This window comes from Zingiber officinale, chromosome 4A (genome assembly GCF_018446385.1).
Source record: "Zingiber officinale cultivar Zhangliang chromosome 4A, Zo_v1.1, whole genome shotgun sequence".
NCBI lineage: Eukaryota > Viridiplantae > Streptophyta > Magnoliopsida > Zingiberales > Zingiberaceae > Zingiber > Zingiber officinale.
Window position 1 is genome coordinate 157,283,977 of NC_055992.1, and position 18,209 is coordinate 157,302,185.

The 18,209-nt window shown below is 34.5% G+C and overlaps 1 protein-coding gene across 1 annotated transcript in view; it reads right to left on the reverse strand.

Moving 5' to 3' along the window:
- Positions 1-18,209, reverse strand: part of LOC121971855 (guanine nucleotide exchange factor SPIKE 1-like) — a 106,019-nt gene that overhangs the window by 59,020 nt on the left and 28,790 nt on the right. Inside the window, exons 6-19 of the mRNA XM_042523326.1 lie at positions 16,395-16,504; positions 16,237-16,292; positions 16,021-16,118; positions 15,743-15,880; positions 15,091-15,405; positions 14,626-14,910; positions 13,748-13,915; positions 13,467-13,658; positions 13,310-13,353; positions 9,759-9,828; positions 9,435-9,596; positions 4,344-4,451; positions 4,139-4,176; positions 1,737-1,881 (exon numbers count right to left, since the gene is read on the reverse strand). Of these exons, the coding sequence (XP_042379260.1) occupies positions 1,737-1,881; positions 4,139-4,176; positions 4,344-4,451; positions 9,435-9,596; positions 9,759-9,828; positions 13,310-13,353; positions 13,467-13,658; positions 13,748-13,915; positions 14,626-14,910; positions 15,091-15,405; positions 15,743-15,880; positions 16,021-16,118; positions 16,237-16,292; positions 16,395-16,504 (1,929 nt within the window). The remainder of the gene's footprint in view (positions 1-1,736; positions 1,882-4,138; positions 4,177-4,343; positions 4,452-9,434; positions 9,597-9,758; positions 9,829-13,309; positions 13,354-13,466; positions 13,659-13,747; positions 13,916-14,625; positions 14,911-15,090; positions 15,406-15,742; positions 15,881-16,020; positions 16,119-16,236; positions 16,293-16,394; positions 16,505-18,209) is intronic.

The window sequence follows — 18,209 nt, forward strand, 5'->3', positions numbered from 1 at the left end:
GGGGATAGAGCTCAATGGTATAAAAAGATCCACATAGCCAACCCCACCTAGTGGGATAAGGCTTGGTTGTTGTATTTGTAATAATTCATTATTTAATGTTGTACTTTTTTTTTAAAATTTATAAATTTTCAATAATGTCTTTTTAACAAATTATTATTTTCAATAAAAATTATAGATTCATTATATATAAAATATAAATAATATATATTAAATATACATCATGATAAATTATACATATATACATCATTAAAGATAAATGAAGACATGTGATATATGAGTAGGGCCCGTAAACAAATAATTGCGGATTTTTTAAAAGATTTGTGAATTGTTGAGTGTGGGGGCATAAAAAGTTGTAGGGAGGTTTTTTTTTATAGTGGAGAGAAGAGTGAGATATTTTACTTTTGATATGGCATATAGAAATCATAAAAAAAACAAAAAAAAAAACACTTTTGAGGTTCTTACATTGGAGATGTCCTAAATAACAGGCATAGAGAGCAAGAGGAGGCTCATAGATGAGGCTGGACTATAGAGGAGATATTATAAATGATAGCAAAGGCTTGTGGAAGAGAGCAAATGTAGGGTTCAGTTGCAAGGGTAGAGAAAGAGCTCAATGACATGAGCAAAGGACTCATCGACAACATGCGGATGACTAGGAGAAAATGATTTCCACTTATTTTGAGAACACATTTCTATCTAAATGCTCATTTTTTCATTGGAGAATTCTCATTGACATGATTTACATCATGATAGAAAATCCAAAAATAATTCCAAAAGAATAGTGTACATACAATTATTGTAAGAATTAGTATTTGTTGCTAAAAATTTTAGCATTCACATCTGAAAGGTTAACAACATTAATTTGAACCAATATAAATTCCTAGATGAAACGTGTCAGTGTCGTACTAGCATGCTGACACTGTGTCAAGGGTACCGATTACAAAGCAGAAGGAAAAGGAAACGATGGAGAAGAATCTCACATAGATGAGAAAACCCTAGTCGCCTATAGGATTCATCCCTATTCGAGGAAGGAGAGATCGAGAGAGTTGTGGGAGGAAGAGGGATAGAGATTAGGATGTAGGGATAAGTTTAATATGTTCATGGGTTACCGGTAATAATTTAGGATATTAGTTTTAGGTTAAAGTCACTCATTTTCTACAAGTTTACTGTAAAATATAAATGGCCAATGACATTAGAGCTAGTTCATAGACAATCGACAAGGAGTGACCAAGAAAGGATAATGCATGAAGATTAACAACACGGTTAAAGTAGGTCTCATCCATGCCAATAACATTTTGGTTTCAGCCTCCAGGTGAAACAAAATGTTCGCTAATGCCAACCAAAATAGAATATCATTTTCTACCTAACATTCTACAATCTAAGAAAATTTGATGTCAATCATTGCAATCTTGCATAAATGTGAGGAACTAATAACCCATTCAATTAAAGAATCAAATGAATTTGATTTTGAATCGAAGTTCAATAAGATAATAGTAAGTCAACGGATTCTTCTTGTTCAGCAATCAACATTGTTTCCATGTCATAAATAAGTGAAGAAATTAGCTACTAGCAATACTAGATAAAATTGCATAGCATTGAGAATTTCTCAATTTTGAAAACCAATTGAATGCATGTATCATTTCAAAAATGGAAGATTGAAACATGATTCTTATGTTAACTAATACCAGTGCATGAGATTGAAGCAAATATAAGATATAAAAAATACAAATTATTGTTACCTTACTACGTGCCAAGCTACCCCATACTGTAGACAAACCAGCATAAACAGGTGCTTGCCGACCACCAAAATCATTAAATGCATAGTCAACATATTTCACTAGAAAACTATTTCTATCTGCTCCATCAGATGACTCTTGTTGTACTCTGCACAATAATCCATAAATCATTATGTTAAAACAGGAAACATACAGTATCTCTGAAAAAGACAGACAAATACTGAATCTTTTAGCGAATGTTTAATCGCATTTTGTGTGGGTATGGGATGACTATCTTTCAAATAGTGAAGTTAAAATAATAAATTCAAGAATCAAACCAGATAACAGAGATGTTATGAAGACACCGCAATAGTCACTAAGTATTTGTATGCTATATATTATTATTATTATTATTATTATTATTATTATTATTGCCAAGGGCAATCATCTAGAGGGCAGATCCTTTGATCCGCTTTTTGCGGACCGGGAGAGGACCACTTACATGCATTGGTGGGGAGTCATGGCTCCACCTATTTTACAGGTGGGGCTGACTCCCCACCAATACATACAAGTGGCTCCTTCTCTGGTCCACAAAAAGCAGACCAGAGGATCTAGGCTGAGTCACCTAGGCAGATTACAACCAACGCATCAGATGAGGAAATAAACATATCATAAAACAATTTGCAAGAACAAGTATGAAGAGCATACATATTCACTTGTGCATCACTTGAGCCAATATAACAATGATAATTTATAAATCAATTCCAACAACTTTTGTTTTCCTGAGCACAACCATTTTATATATGTAGAGAGAGAGATATGATATGCTAGGTGCCTGAGTGCACGCAAGACGCGAGGCATCTGGGTGCCCACCATTTTTAAAATAGGTACCAAATTAGTTAGAAAAAAAACAACAGTAGAGTGTAGAATACAATTGAACATAAAATATATTTCATTGGTGTAACAAGGAAAAAACAGGGTTCATCTACAGGTAATCTATGTGATCTTACAATAAACATCTTATATTAATATTGAGTTTCTAACAATCTTCCTCCAGATGGCTCAAAAATATCATGCAAAATTCAGCTTGTGACAATATACTCTATCGTAAGACCTCTCAAATACCTAGTAAGCAACAACATTAACTCATCATTGGAGCTAACAAATTTTAAAGCAAGGTTTAAAATTTCGAGCGATGGCAGAATTTCGATTTATGATCAAGACGATATAGTTTCAGAATTGTATCATATCATACTATTACGGTTTCGGTACTTTTTTAAATTTAGAATGTATTAATTAAAAAATAATAAATTTTTTATTGCTATATATGTTTACTATTAAGTTATATATATTTGAAATGTTAAATGTGTTGGTAACCGAAGGTGGTTTTGATGTGATCAACTAAGTCAGGTTAGGTCCTGTTGGTGTTTAATCCTGTGTCTAAGTGTGTAGAAGCTTAGGAGCTTAGGAGCATAGGAAGTCGAACAAAATGCGCAGCTAGCGAGAAGGACGGCACGAGAGAGAGTCGACAGGCTCGGGGCATTCGAGGGACAAGGTGCTACAGAAGAGTACGCGGGCGGACGAGAAGGAGACGCGCGACGTTCCAAGGGACGAGGAGCTGGAGCGAAAGCTTGCTTGAAGGTCGGAAGTTAGGTTCGGATGAGCCCTATTCCGGATGGTCGAGATCACCAAGAGGAGCAGAGCGGAAGACCCGGACCAAGGCTAGTGAAACCAGAGCTGAAGACTGGACCGAAATTCAACAAGAGGTTGACCTTCTTGGTCCGGGCGCCCAGAACACTTGGACTAGGAGTCTTATTTGGAATGCGTCAAACGCGATCCATTGCGACAAAGATAAAGTTTTATCCCCCTTTAGGCGCCTGGAATCCTTCCAAACGCCCCGACCAAGGTTATAAATACAGCCCTGGTCCCAGAAGCCGAGATAGAACACTTGTAAACAACAACTTCTGTCTAGCTTTGATTTCTGAGTGTTGTTATTCTTGTAAAGAGGTTTCTCCGCCTAAAGAAAAATTTAGTGCACTTTTCAACTTCCTTGGATTAACAACCTCCCTGGTTGTAACCAAGGGAACTCTTTCGTGTCTCTTCTTTTCTTTATTTGCTTAATTTATATCATGCAAGTGTTTAATTAAGCTATAACGTCCGAGAAAGGTTTAGTTTTATTTTTTCAGGACTATCACCTCCCTCTAGCCGGCCGCCAACGATCCTAACAGAATGTTAAGTTCAAGTTTTGATATTATGGGATGGGATGTTTGATGCTTATTGAACCTTTTCCAACAAGATTCATTTTCAGCAATTTAAGTTTTATGCAGAGGCATCATGATGCAGCACCAGAATCACAAAATGCTGCAACCTGAATAAATAAAAGATACATGGTAAGAAACTTATAAAAAAACAATACAGACACACACCTGGTTAGAATGTTGACCATAGCACGAAATGCTGCGACCTGAATAAATAATAGTTAAAACAAGAAATTGCATTCAAATTGACTGCAGGGAGAGAATAAAGAAAAGATAACTCTTTACACTAAAGAAAATGGTATTTAGTGAAAAAAGATTAGAGATCCATATATGCAATCATGCATTTATTTCCACAAGGCTAAGAAAAAACAACCTGCAGAGTTTCACCACCATCACCAATAAGACGGAGGAGCAAATTAAGTATTGGATGGAGAAATTGTAATAAGGCAGTGGAATCAACATTCTTGAAGCTGTTAATTGCCTGCATCATCATTGGATATAAACAAGAAATTAGAAGAGAACTAACAAATTAATCAGAACTTTCCCTTCCCATAAACACAACTTAAGTTTTTAACGGCTTAAGGAAATGTCAGAAATCTGTTAGGGAACTAATTGAAGGAATAAAATAGTCAGAGAGGACTACCATGGGTAATAAACATACATTATCAGTACTCCTAAGATAGTATTAGAGCAACTGCCATGATACCCATACATGTCATCAGGATTTATAGTGAAATCAACCTCCAACAATGACACATCAATTTGCTTTCGTCTTTGACCATTATCTACATGTTATCCTCCTATCTGCAATTGTCAACAACCTCCTGCCTAAGGTTGCTTCCTATATGTGATGCCTACGACCAAGAACCCTACTTTGAGAAACCCCATGTACACCATCTCCACACATGACATTTCCTCAAAGCTCAAGCAACATCTCCTACACAACACCCCCACTGCATAGTTTTTTTTTTTTTTGGCATTGTTGTCTTTTCTCACACCATCTATTAATCTACATGTAACATCCTGACTCTTGCCACTATATCCTGACTAGTGCGGCCTCATCCTGCAAATTTTCTGACAACACTGATCAGCAGCACATTATCACCAAATCATTTTTTTTCTCTGTAGATCTTCTATCAAGTTTTTTCTGGATCTCCACATCTTCATCTTTTGTCCCAATTTTGGGGAGACACTGAGAAAAGAAGAAACTTCCTCTTCATCTTTTTGTCTACAATTTTGTCTTTTTGATAGCAGCACAACTCATGCACCTCTTCCCACGTTGCCTTTGCAAATCTCAGCAACAGCAGCCAGTCCAATGCCGAGTAGTTGTTAGCCTTCATTGGTGATCCCAATGTGATTAGTTTAAATTGTGAAAAATTTAATAGAAAAGGCCTCATAGTGCAAGATCATGGAGATCGACAATCACCCTGGTGGATATAACTTCTAGTGGATAGAACAGGTACAAATGCAACCACTAAAGAAAATTTGTCATGTCAACGATATATATTACTCCCTTTATTACTATCATAGTGCACATGCAGCAACCAGCCATAACTACTTACGATAGTCCATATGTTCCTATGGACCATTCCATCTCCTCTAGCTCTAATTGTTATAATATCACAGTGCTTCAATCTATTATCTCATAGAGGTACACTTTCCACTAGTGCCTTCTAACTAGATCATTCAGTAAGGTGCCTCTAAATTCATGTATAGTAAGCATCCATTAGTTCTCTAACCTTACCATGGTTTGAAACTCGCACCGTGCCAGCCAAAATAGTCGAACTATATTATTCTGAAAAATTACTAAAACTCGATACTACTCGGCACAACAATACCGCTTATATTGTTGTATCAATCATGTCGATAAGTATATTTCATGCCAACACTCAACACCCCTTGTCAAAATCACACCATTTCAAATGGAAAACAAAGTTTGAATATATAATTGTTTTATTTCCTTCTCTTTCTTCTTCCTACCTCCAATTCGCCACCGGTACCATGCATAGGAATGTCGGCACAATACCAAATTAGTATCATTCTAATCAAAGACCAATAACTTGATATTTTGAACCTTGACTCTTACATCACATGCAGTTCTCAAATGAATGTTATGTTATGGTTGCCAATACTTCTTTTAAAGTTGAAAAAGAGCATTGAGTAAGTAAGTTACTATTGCTCCATCTTGCTTTGTTCTTTGTGTTTGATTTCCCTATTAGTACTAAATCTTAAAATTGCCCGACAGCATTTACCAACAATTATATTTCCATTTAAGATTCACAAGCAGGGCAACTAGTGTCAAGCCTAAATCTTGGGGTCTGTGTCAACTATCTGCACCACCCCATCTACTTTTATGGATGAACCACCTTAGTCATATTAGCCTTTTAAGAGTTTTGGTGTCAAATAGTTAATTCATACTATAAGTAGTGAAAATATGTACACCCTATATTGCATAAGAGTGTTTATAGAGATCATGTTTCTAGACCATTCTCTTTAGTTATATAAATATTTAAGGTCCAAGTAGGATATATTTCAAACTTGGTTCAAAATTTTGCTACTCTTATATAATGACTTGGATCTTATTAATGAACATTTTGAAGCCTATTCTATTTTTCTTTCCCTTTATATTAAAATACAAACTTAGTTTAGTGTATCCATTAAGATGTTACGTAACCATATGCCAAGAAATATTTTTTTCACTTTTTTAATATTTCATCTATAGCCAAGTCATTTTTTATCAATCCAAAAAACAAAAAATGAGATAGTTAAAAGAAAGGATCATTTGTTGAGATAACTCATACACTTACCATTTACACGAGTGTTAATAAGTTTTGAGATGATGTATTCTTCCAGCCCACTACCTTATAAAGTGCATACCCTTTTTTATTCTCCATGTTCAAGCCTTTATTATATTGTTCTTATGAAAGTTAGTCAACTATCTTCAACCTAAGGTAATTTGGTATACTTGTTTGTCCATTATTTATTTCTTGACAAAGATGAATTCCCCTAAAGTAGTTAAATGTTTCTTCCTTGGCTATTTTAAATTGTGGGATTATCATTGCTACTATTTTAAGTTACAATGTGTACTTATCTTCGTGAATGTCACCTTTTTTATGTTAACTCCCTTCTTTTGAAACTTCTCACCTATTTAAGTTTGTGATTACTTATGACATGGGAGCTTCCAATTCCTTAATATTTGTCTACTCCATTACCTTCTCATCACAACCACTAGAGTATCCACCGTGCAAGACCTATAGCAGACAACTATAAAACGTGTCTTATTCTACATCTTTGATCCTTCACACGTTATGTTATCTTTGATCCTTTGTCCACAAGAGACTATTTCTTTAACAACGGCTCATTGTCTATTATGACCCTTTGCTCATTAAAGTTTGCTTCTTCAATAGTGACATGCTATCCTTAAACCTTATTGGATATCTCTCAAACTGTTGAGCTTGTTCGACACTTTAGTGACTTCCTCCTCACTTCCTCCTAGGGGTGTCAATTCGGGTGGGTCGGTTGAATTTTTTTTTTTAACCCAACCCGAATCTGAATTCAACCCAAAACTCCTAAACCCGAACCATACCCGGATAACCCAAAAACCTAATTCAAAATGACTTTTTTTAGCTATTTTCCCTATAATTCTTCACTTTTATCTCAATACTCCATCATTATCATACTAACATTGATATTAAATATACATAAAAACATCTTAATTTTCACAATAAATTTGATTTAATCCCAAAAAAATCCACTAAACCCTATATTTTGGTCAACCCGGGTCAACCCGAATCCGACCGGAATTCGAAAATGCCCAACCCGAACTTGATTTTTTTTGGGTCGACTCATGTTGGGTCGTGGGGTCCGGTTCATTTTTGACACCGCTACTTCCTCCTCATGTGTCATCAATCAAAGGATAACTCTTAATGCTCATCCTCAACCACCAATCATCATTAGGGGGCGTGTGACATTTGTATTCCTTGAGCATTTTCAATAATCAACATCAACTAACTAAAGGAAGTATTCTATCCCTAGTCATCAACAACCCTCATCCACATCTATATTCCTTAAGTGTCTACGACCAGAGAACATCTTTCCTCCCTCTATTGTCCTCTACAATCCAAATGTATTCCTTAAGCCTTTTCAACTAGAAGATGATTATGATGTCACTCAGTCCTTATCCTCAGTAACCAACGTTGATTACTTGCTAACCTATTGAGCAACTTAGAGGCTTATTATTATTGAGGAAGAAGTTCAAGACAAAAAAGAAGAGGAAGAAATGGTTATGCTAGAGCAAGATGAGGATGATGGCATTCCTTGAGTGATTGTGATGTATATCTTGATAGTTATATATAGAGAGAATATTTCAGAGATTAATCTAATAATATGGACATTTAACTCTTCCATTACATAATGCATTTTATTGTTTGTGACAATGTGAATCATACTATTATTCTCGGAAATTTCAGTAAGCTTTTTTTTACATATTTATCTTTTCAACGTGAACCTTATGGTTCACAATTTGATATTATTCACGATTCATAAATTCACCAAAATGATTTACAATTTGAATCTCGATCTGACAACCTTGGGCATGCCCTATTGGCATTGTGCTTCAACTGAAAACTTAAAGAGGAGATTGGTATGTTAGGAGCTAAGAATATGGATTTGAATGTCAAGTTGATGCCACAATAAGAGGAGCCATTGATTGATCCAAGAAGATATAGGAGCCTGTTAAGGAACTAACTACCTTACAAGTACAAGATCAGATATGTCATTTGAAATGATATCATTCACAATGAGAATAATGAGTTAGTCTGTTAAGACTGCATCATGATTATATGGAGGAAGCCTTGAAAATACATGTTAGCCCCAAGGTCCTTTGCATTTTGATTAAGGTGTAGGAACACTAATGTTGACTACGTAGATTCTCCTATAGACAAAAGAATCCACAACATGCTACTTTGTCCTAGGAAGTATTCTGATTTTCTAGAAAACTTTCTGTCTTGTTCTGGGTCATACTTTTGACATAAACAAGGGTAGGAATATGGAACTTGAAAGTAATGTAAGTTACTGACATTGTGTCAAGAACAATCTACAACTGTATTTAAGCAAATTTTCATTATAAAATATTTTATTTTATTTAGTATAGTGAGTAATGACATAAACTAATGAAAAACAGGAAGTATTAAGTTTGCTAATGACATGAATCAAATTTCTTGCCTCTTATAATTTATCAAAACTAATTCCAAAATAATTCTTTATGAATAACCATAAAATCAGCAAATAAATTTTGAGCAATCAAGATGGATAACTATTGAAATTTGGCTTATGAGCATGATAAAATGAGTCTTGAAAGTATGGGTGCAAACTGACATTCTTAATAAATTAAGCATAGGGGCATAACTTAATTTCTAGTCCAAATTTAAGAAGCCAAAACATAACTCTAAGTGCAAGAATGTACCTCGAGAAGTTCTGATCCCCAAGGTGGACTTGTCCGAAGATTATGCCGGTCATACTCAAGAAAAAAATCACGGATTCGTTCATTAACAGGAATCAAAGAAGAGCACAACCTCAAGCGTAATTTGAAAACATTTTTTCCATCCTCTAGAAAGTCAAATCCCTCCTGAGAAAAAAAAATCAAAGTAAAAAGTCAAAGGTCAAACTATGCAAAATTCAGCATGAAAACTCAAGGCGACTCTGATGACATTGAAATGATAAAAAAAAAACTGACATAAATTTTTTTAGCTTGAATATTACAACAGGGAACAATGAGGCAAATGTATACCTTGCTATTTACTTGGAGATAATGAGGAACCAGCTCTCTTAAAATAGGTAAAGATACGTCAGAGAACAGCCTAAAAAGAGAGAAGGAAATTTTAAATGAAGAAACATATTTTTACAATTCAAGGGAAACACAATCATGTTATTGGACAGCAAAAATATAAGTTAAAGTAATACTGATACAGCTCAGTCTGTCAACATTGGCAAGATAAAGAAGTCAATCAATAATACAAATTGCTTGAGACAAAATTCTTCATGACTTTCCTGGCCTAAAATACCACCATAACCATCTTAGTATTTTGCCTTATGCTTGAATCATGTATATAGCTAATTGAAATGAGCATGTCTGAACAGATAAGCTGATTTAGAAGCATCTAGCCATCACATAACTTTATGCACTCATTCAGAAATCATTTAGTTATAATAGTGGCTTAATACAATCACATTCAGCCTAATATTAATGTAAATGCACCTCCAGAAGTAGCACATACAAGTTACTAGACTATCCAACAGAATCTTGACTCGAAAAACAATTATATGTTGATGAATACATTTAACAATGGTGTCCATAATCAGACTAATCCAACTCCACATGGCGTTGTGGTAAGCTGAGTGCAATCCAGATACCACATTTTATCAATCATCACAAGAAATCAGAAATTTTGCCAAGCCAGTCAATTTTATTTATAATCAAACTCAGCATTCTGGTTACTGGCTACTGTCATGTCAGTAAAATATCAAATATCATTAAACTATGAAAACCTAAATATGGTGAACATTAAAAGAAGCCATGTCAAAGAAGGTAGAAACTCCATCCCTTTACACTCACATTGTCACTTATTTAGCATGCTTCAATAAAGATCCACTTCCTAAGTGCCTTAGCATTTTGGGCTAGACTGGGCTCCCTAAGAAATTGTAACACAAACAAACATAGAACCAATACAAGGATCTATCGTAAGCCTTTCCATTGTATTAGCTAACATCATGGTTTTTTATAAACTTGCAAATAATTTTCTACAATTTAGCTTGGCAAAAGATAACAAACAAGTACGAATCATGGTCACTAACCATTACTTTCGTTAATTAGTCTTTATATTTGATCTTGGATTACGCTTTTATCCAGGGGCGTAGCCACATGAAAAAGAGGGGGTGCGACCGCCTCCTCTCACATTTTGTTAAAAAAATAATATTATATATTTAAAAGTCTTCCATCACTTTGATTGGTTGACTCATCACCGTTTGTTGCCGGGAACTAAAATTAATCACATATTTGAAAAGCCCACGACCCAAGCTATCCATTGATACCACTTTTATTAGAAAATATCACAGAGTGAAATATTAAATATTGATTTTTAAAAATAAAATATATAATAATAAACGAATGAACTAAATCGTAGAACACAAAGTGAGGGCACTAGATTAAAATTGAATCGGGTTCGAACTAACTCCAACGGGTAGGTGCGAAGATAAGGATTGTGTTGGTTCAAATCAGTATTGATTTGGAGTTGATTTGGTCAAGTTATGGCCGAACTAACTCCAACGGATTCAATCGATTTAAAACGAATTATGATATTTTTTGAGTAAATATTCTATTTTATTTTTTCTCTCCCTTTTCTCCGTATGCATGTTGCAACCCCGCCATACAATATGTCACCCCTTCATCCATCCCTCTCTTTTATTTTTCTCTTTCTCTTCTTCCCCATTTGCTTCTTCTCCTTCTCATCTCCAACAGTAGTAAACCTACCAATTTTTCCTCTTCTCTTCTCGCGCACAAGAGTTCTCTTTTCTTCTCCGTTCTCTTCTCCAGCAAGCAAGAAATGCGGCACTAACTGTTGCCCTCTTCCAATAACAAGAGCAACCCTCATCCCTCCATCTTCTTCATCTTCTCATGTTTTTTAGGATTTTATTCGCACCGCAAGAAAAGTCATGTTTTGCCTTGCCTTGCTCTCTTTGTGTTGTTGCCGAGCTCACCAAAACTAGTTGAGGTTGCTAAAGAAGACGATAAAGTTCTCTTTTGCTTCTTCCTCCGTGTCGTCTCTTCTCTATTTTACTCAAAAGCAACGGTCTTCCAAGAGGAGTAATCTATTCCTTTCTTTTTTAATGTTTCATTAATTAAATGAGAGTTGTAAAATATAAACTTTATTTTATTAGGTTTTAGATCGCAATGAATGTTTCATAGGAATGCTAAATATAAGCAAGATCACAAATGATTTTTTTACTTTGAGTCATAAGCTTTGGGAATCATTGTTGTTTCATCTAGAACCAAAGGCTATGGTCGAAGTTTTAGAATTTAAGTTCGTTTCAACTCCTTAAATTCAAAATTTGGGCTTTTGGATGGTGAAAATCGATCTACACTAATATTTGAAATTTTTTAAAATCGCCCATTGAAAATTTTGGCTATGTCACTGCTTTTGTCCCTTTTGGAAGATTTATATTTTGGCATGTAAGATTACATTACACAAAGGGAGCTTTGGCCCAATTATAAAGTTGTTGTCACATGTCGAGTCGCAGAAAGAGCCTCTTGCAGTACATGATAAGGTTGTATACAATAGACCCAATATAATCTGACCCTTCTCCAGACCCTGCATTAGCGGAAACTTTATGCACGGACTGACCCTTAGACTACATTACCACCTTTTGGTAAATTGAATTTCAATCCATCCTGCGTGTTCATCTTTAACGAAGACCATGATAAACTACTACAAAGAAAATTTCTTATTTTACAGTTTTTCATTAGAAAGAAAAAGGAACATTAAGAAAACAAGATGGGATATGGAAAGTTGAGTGCAAAAACTGCTCTTTTATCAAGATTGTATCTCAAAATCAGCATTTATTAGTATTTATCACAAAATATATTTCTTGGAGTGTGCATACCTTCTCATCTAAAGATGTATTAGCTTCAAAGTAAAATATTAATATAGCAGTTAGCAACACATGGTTATGTTTCTCATGTTCAAGAAAAATGCCTAGGTATGGCACTTAAAATCATGAAAATGTACATTCACTAAATCCTTTATCGTTCATAGTAGGCTCCCACAAAATTGAATGTATAGCTCCCTCAACAAACAATATAAATACAAATAGAATGCTCAAAACCACTTGTGTAGGATAACAGTTCAATCCAATGTGATAGTTACGGAACACCATAGAAAAATAGCTATAATTTTGCAAAAGTCAAAATTTTGAAAATAGCTTTTAAAATGAAATTATATATGCAAGAGGAAATATCTATACCAAGCTCTACATTCAAATTATTGTTATAATTATACCTTGCAGTACATTAATGACCTGACTCAAACATCAGTTATACAATAGGGGAATGTGTTTTTAGCAATAGAATAGAAAAGCTTGAAACCTTCATTCCAGAAAACCATAAAAGAGAAAGACCAATAGATATCTACAAGATAAACAAGGTTGAGGTACTTAGAAAATCATATTGCAAGTTAATCCAAATAAATAATAATAAGTAGGATCAATATGATGTGTCTTAACTAAAAGCATGTTAAGCTCAGAAATATGTAACAGGCATAGTGTATTAAGATACGCCACACTTACTGAATATGGGAAGTCAAAGGAAGTGCAGAATAACCAATAATCACCTACATAATGAACAACTATCAGCAAAGAATGGGAATATTATTCTACACATATTAATCAATAGATAATAAAGAATCCACCGATAAAACTAACCAAAAGCATGATTAGCACTTACAGGCTTGGGAGCTTCGAGTTTCATTTGAAGATCGACATGAAAAAAGGTAAACAAGAGATGGTGCTGGGATGTCAAAATAGCAGGGAGGCAAAGTTTAACTTCATCATGATAGCAAGCCATTCTAGCCCCAAACGCAATTTGCGTATGAGCATTGTTTTCAAAAGTATGGCCTTGGTCCTTTGGAAACACAGCCTGATCAATCAAACAAGTAGCTCATCAAGCTGAAGAATTCTAAAGTGAAAGTGATAAACAAGAACCTAACACTTCTCATCAACACAAACCTCTAGTGGCTGCTTTTGAATGTCAGCATCATCCTTTCTCATTTCTATCCTAATGAACAAATTTCTTTTGCGACTCAAGCTAACAGTTAAAGGATAAACATAAAGACAATGGAACAGTTGTGAGAATGGCTCACTTCTAGTCATCCTCCGGAAATCAAAAACTTCTAACTGTCACACACGTGTACATTTAATGTCAGACTGTCAGTCTTGATAAAATCACAAAATATAGCGAGAAAGATAGCTGATAGGAATCTAAATAAACTGGACTAACTAATCATGTGTGCGCCTAATGAAAAAAAATCCTTTATACATGAAATTCTGATATGGAATAGAGGTAACTAAACAGATGCAGATTGGGACTGCCTAAGGATGAAATAAGAGAAAGAGGATATTAAACGAAGTGAATGATGGATTATTCTGCTAAATGAAAGCTGACTAGGAGAAATAGTAGCTAATTTTATTCAATATTCCAAAAGGCTATAGCAACCTGAAAAAAATGAAAATCAGTTAAAAATAAGCTTCCAGGTTGAAATAACTAAGTGCACAGCTAAAGAAAAAAAACTCAACATATAGAGTGTTTTTTACTTAATACAAGACACCAGAATCTCTCCAGAAAATAATGTTCACGAGTGAGAACAGAAAATTCAAGAGGATGGCATACAGACCAATTTTAAGAATCAGGAATCGTGGTGTCTCTAAAGAAAATATGATAAAACAATACTAGGAAAGTAGCATCTCCAATTTACAAACATTATGCTTTTGAGAAAAGTGAGAGAAAAAATGGTGTTGAACTTCCTAGGCACAAAGAGAAATAGAATAAGTGATAAACTAAGGCAACAGATCAAATACTGATAAACAGCAGACAAAATACTACTTACATCATCACTGAAGTTCAGATGATCTTCTCCAGATGGAGTTAACACATTCCTATGAATATTTATTCGATTGGTGCCAATGAACTTCAAACTACCATTCCCCAGGATATCATGATTGTGATGTTTTCTTAAAGAAGTTTCAGTGAAACGATCACCAATATCATTTGAGTCTATGATTCTGCCTCCACCTTCAGAGATATAGTCCGCATCAACAAGTGTAATATGAAGCTTTTCAACCTCCAATTTCAGTACACCTTTCACAGGCTTATGTACCTTTCTTTTAGGATCCTAAAGAAATCACTGGAACAAATTAATTATCACAAACATCTGAATCCATCCAATATACACAGAAGAACATTGCTTACTTTCCTTTTTTCAACAGTGAAACAACATGCCAAAAAATCTAATCATTATAACTACCAGCAAAAGAATAACTAAAATCATGAAGAGTTTGTGCAGAGAAATCACCAGAAATAAATCCTCTGTATAGCTCTCTTTGACCATGTTTAAATTTGATATCTCCATAATCACAGAGTCTCCAGTTAAATTTTGAGCCTGTTTCCCATCCAAAGCAATTTTTGAAACATGTTCAGCAAAAGTATCTAGAGAGGTTGGGCCTGATGCATTTGGAGTAAGAGGACTACTAGGAGATGCAGAACCACCAATGGCAGTGCAATTGTTGCCTTCAAACAACGGAATAATTGTCCATGCAAATGATTGTCGACAAGGCATGATTCTTGACCAAACTTGGAGCTTCTGCTTTTCTCTCTCAGTCATATGAATCTGACATATGAGATAGCTTACAAGTTAAAAAACCCAAAATATTTCAAATCATGAGTGCCAGACTCCTTCATAAAGTTGAAGAATGACCAGGATCATAAGCAACGGAAATCTAGCAGTGGCTTCCCTAGCACCAGTTGAATTTCTATTATAGTTAGGGAGTGACGATTTTGCAAATTTCAATGCTCAACAAAAACCAGGAAAGAAAACAAATTTTTAGAAGATTGAATTTTAACACAGCAAAAAAACAGTGAATCCTGTTTCAATTGTCTTCAAAGTATGAATAAAACACAATATAATAAAATATGTAAAAGATCAAAATTTGCAAATTTCGACTTACAGGTTCCTTATGAGAATAAACAGAAGCTGTAACTCCCCCTTCCTCGGTAGCTGTCTTCTCAAGTTGAATAAGTAGGCAAATTGACATCGATGGTGCATCCAAGGAGAAAACAGCACGACGTAACAAGGAAGTGTTACCCTACAAAAGGAGTTTTGGTAAAAGGAAACATCCTTTCAGATAAATGAACCATTGTCATAACAATGTAGTAAAAACTAGCAAAAATAGGTCCACTGATAGCTTCACTTAACCACAAATCAAATTGAACAAGCAAAGCTTACATCCTGTCCTTCAGTTGGCAAAATACAGAAGTGAAAGTCCTCAGACAATTTTTCTTTCCTGTCTCTGTTATATAAACAAATTGTGCCATAAAAGGGCTCTGCAAAAAGAATCCCCAAGGATCAAGAATTAACATAAACGGACCAAAGATTAAACATAGATTCAATGAGTACAGATGTAGATTGGCATATGAAGACCAATCAATAAGATGCACTCACCAATCAGTCCAGCTTGGAATGATAATGACATCACCTTTACAGTTATCTTCAATCTACTGGGACCAACAACACAGATTTATCAAAGCAATGGCCAAAAAGTGAGAAAGCATATTAATGCTATGTTTCTAATCTTGATACACCCTTGGAGTTATGTGAACCTGGTATGGGTTGGAAGAGTTTCAGGAGTTCTTTGGCCAACTATTAGTGACCTTTCATTTTCCCAGTCAAAAGTTGGTTCATAAGGTGGGAGAGGAGATTCACCAAAATGCTGGAGGACAAGTGAAGATAGTAAGGACTAGCAATGATAATGGAAAATCACAATCCTTGAAATATAAATTAGACAAAAAAAGTGACAAAATTCAACTAGAGGATTTAGAAAAGCATAACAAAATAGAGGATAATGATTAGCAAAACCAACAAAAAATTCAAAGAAATATAAAAAGGCATTAGTGCTCAATATCACTTCAAGAGATTCAATAAAAGAAGAAGAGGAGGGCTTGGATGACTCAATGAAAATAAAAGAATACACTAAAGCTCAAATGTCCAATCACTGGAAAGGGAAAAAATGCGGAAACCAAAGCACACTGAGCCATGTTACATTGTTGCAAAATAATTGTTTACCTTTGTTATTTCTAATTTACTATTAACTCAGTAGGGCACAACATGAAAGACTGATATTTTGCAATATGGCAAAGTGTAAATTGTATGGCAATACATTCATGAAAAACAAGAAAAAAAATATTTTATGTTTCATTAAAGGATAAAATCTACTTTTCCCTGAATGTAATTCCTTTTCAAGGATCATTAATTCCAACAACTTTCTCTTCGTGCACATAAAATTACACAAAATCATGTTAACTACCAACACAAAAAAGAATCCATACTGCCCCTAAAATGCAAAAGAGACAACACACGTCCTGTACTGATTTCCAAGAAAACTTCATCATGTTCAATTTGAAATTACTAATTAGTGGGAAGAAAGGAGTTTTTCCTTCTATGTGTTCCTCTTTAAGTAATCTTCATAAAGAGCAAATAATGCCAAACCACCTATGAGCATTATATTACATTAGACGCTTCAGTTTACTGTTAACCGTGTAGACACATGTTATGCTGAATAAGACAAGGATTGTCTTGGATAAATGAATTTAACCTGCACCAAAAAAGGTTTATTTTCAGTATCAATTTAAATTGACCATGATCCCCTATACCTTAATTCTTATTGTACAATGCATAGGAAATATCTTCAGAATGCAGCAACATAGTAATAGGATGTAAAATACTTCTGAACCTGATGAGGACCATACAGGTTATAAGTTTGTGTAGTGTGCTAGTCTGTAAGACAATAATGGAAAAAAAAACAATTCAATGGCTAGTATGGCATGCTATTGCCTTCGTGATTGTAGATAACTTAATTTCCCTATCTAAGGGGACCCTGTCTTCCCCATCACCCCTTCTCTTAGGCATATATGTGCCCTTTGTTGTGTGTCGGACATATTTCTTAAATGCAATTTTAATCCTCAATCTAACTTTGCAATTACTTTCTTTTATTGTTAATATTATGTCTTAATAATCATCAGATATTTTATGAAACATAAATGCATCCTTCTTATTGTGATAAAATATCATCCGTTGTCTTGTATGTGGAATACTTATATTTTACTTTTCATTTTTAGGATTATTTTTGCCAATTTTATTTTATTGATCATAAAGATCTGAAATGACCAGCAGATCTTCTAACCATCCAATCTCAAAACCAATATCAATTTTGAAATTATGATGTTCATGATGCAGCATAAGTAGCCTTCTTGCTTCCAAATTCATGTAAGTTTGATTCATATGTTGGAAGTATCAATGTCGTATATCCTCAGATTAGATATGGGTATTACAAACTTGTAGCTAGATGCATTGTTTTAAAAGTTCAATCTAGTTACAACACTTATTTAGGCTGAATAAGACAATCAGTCCATGAGATA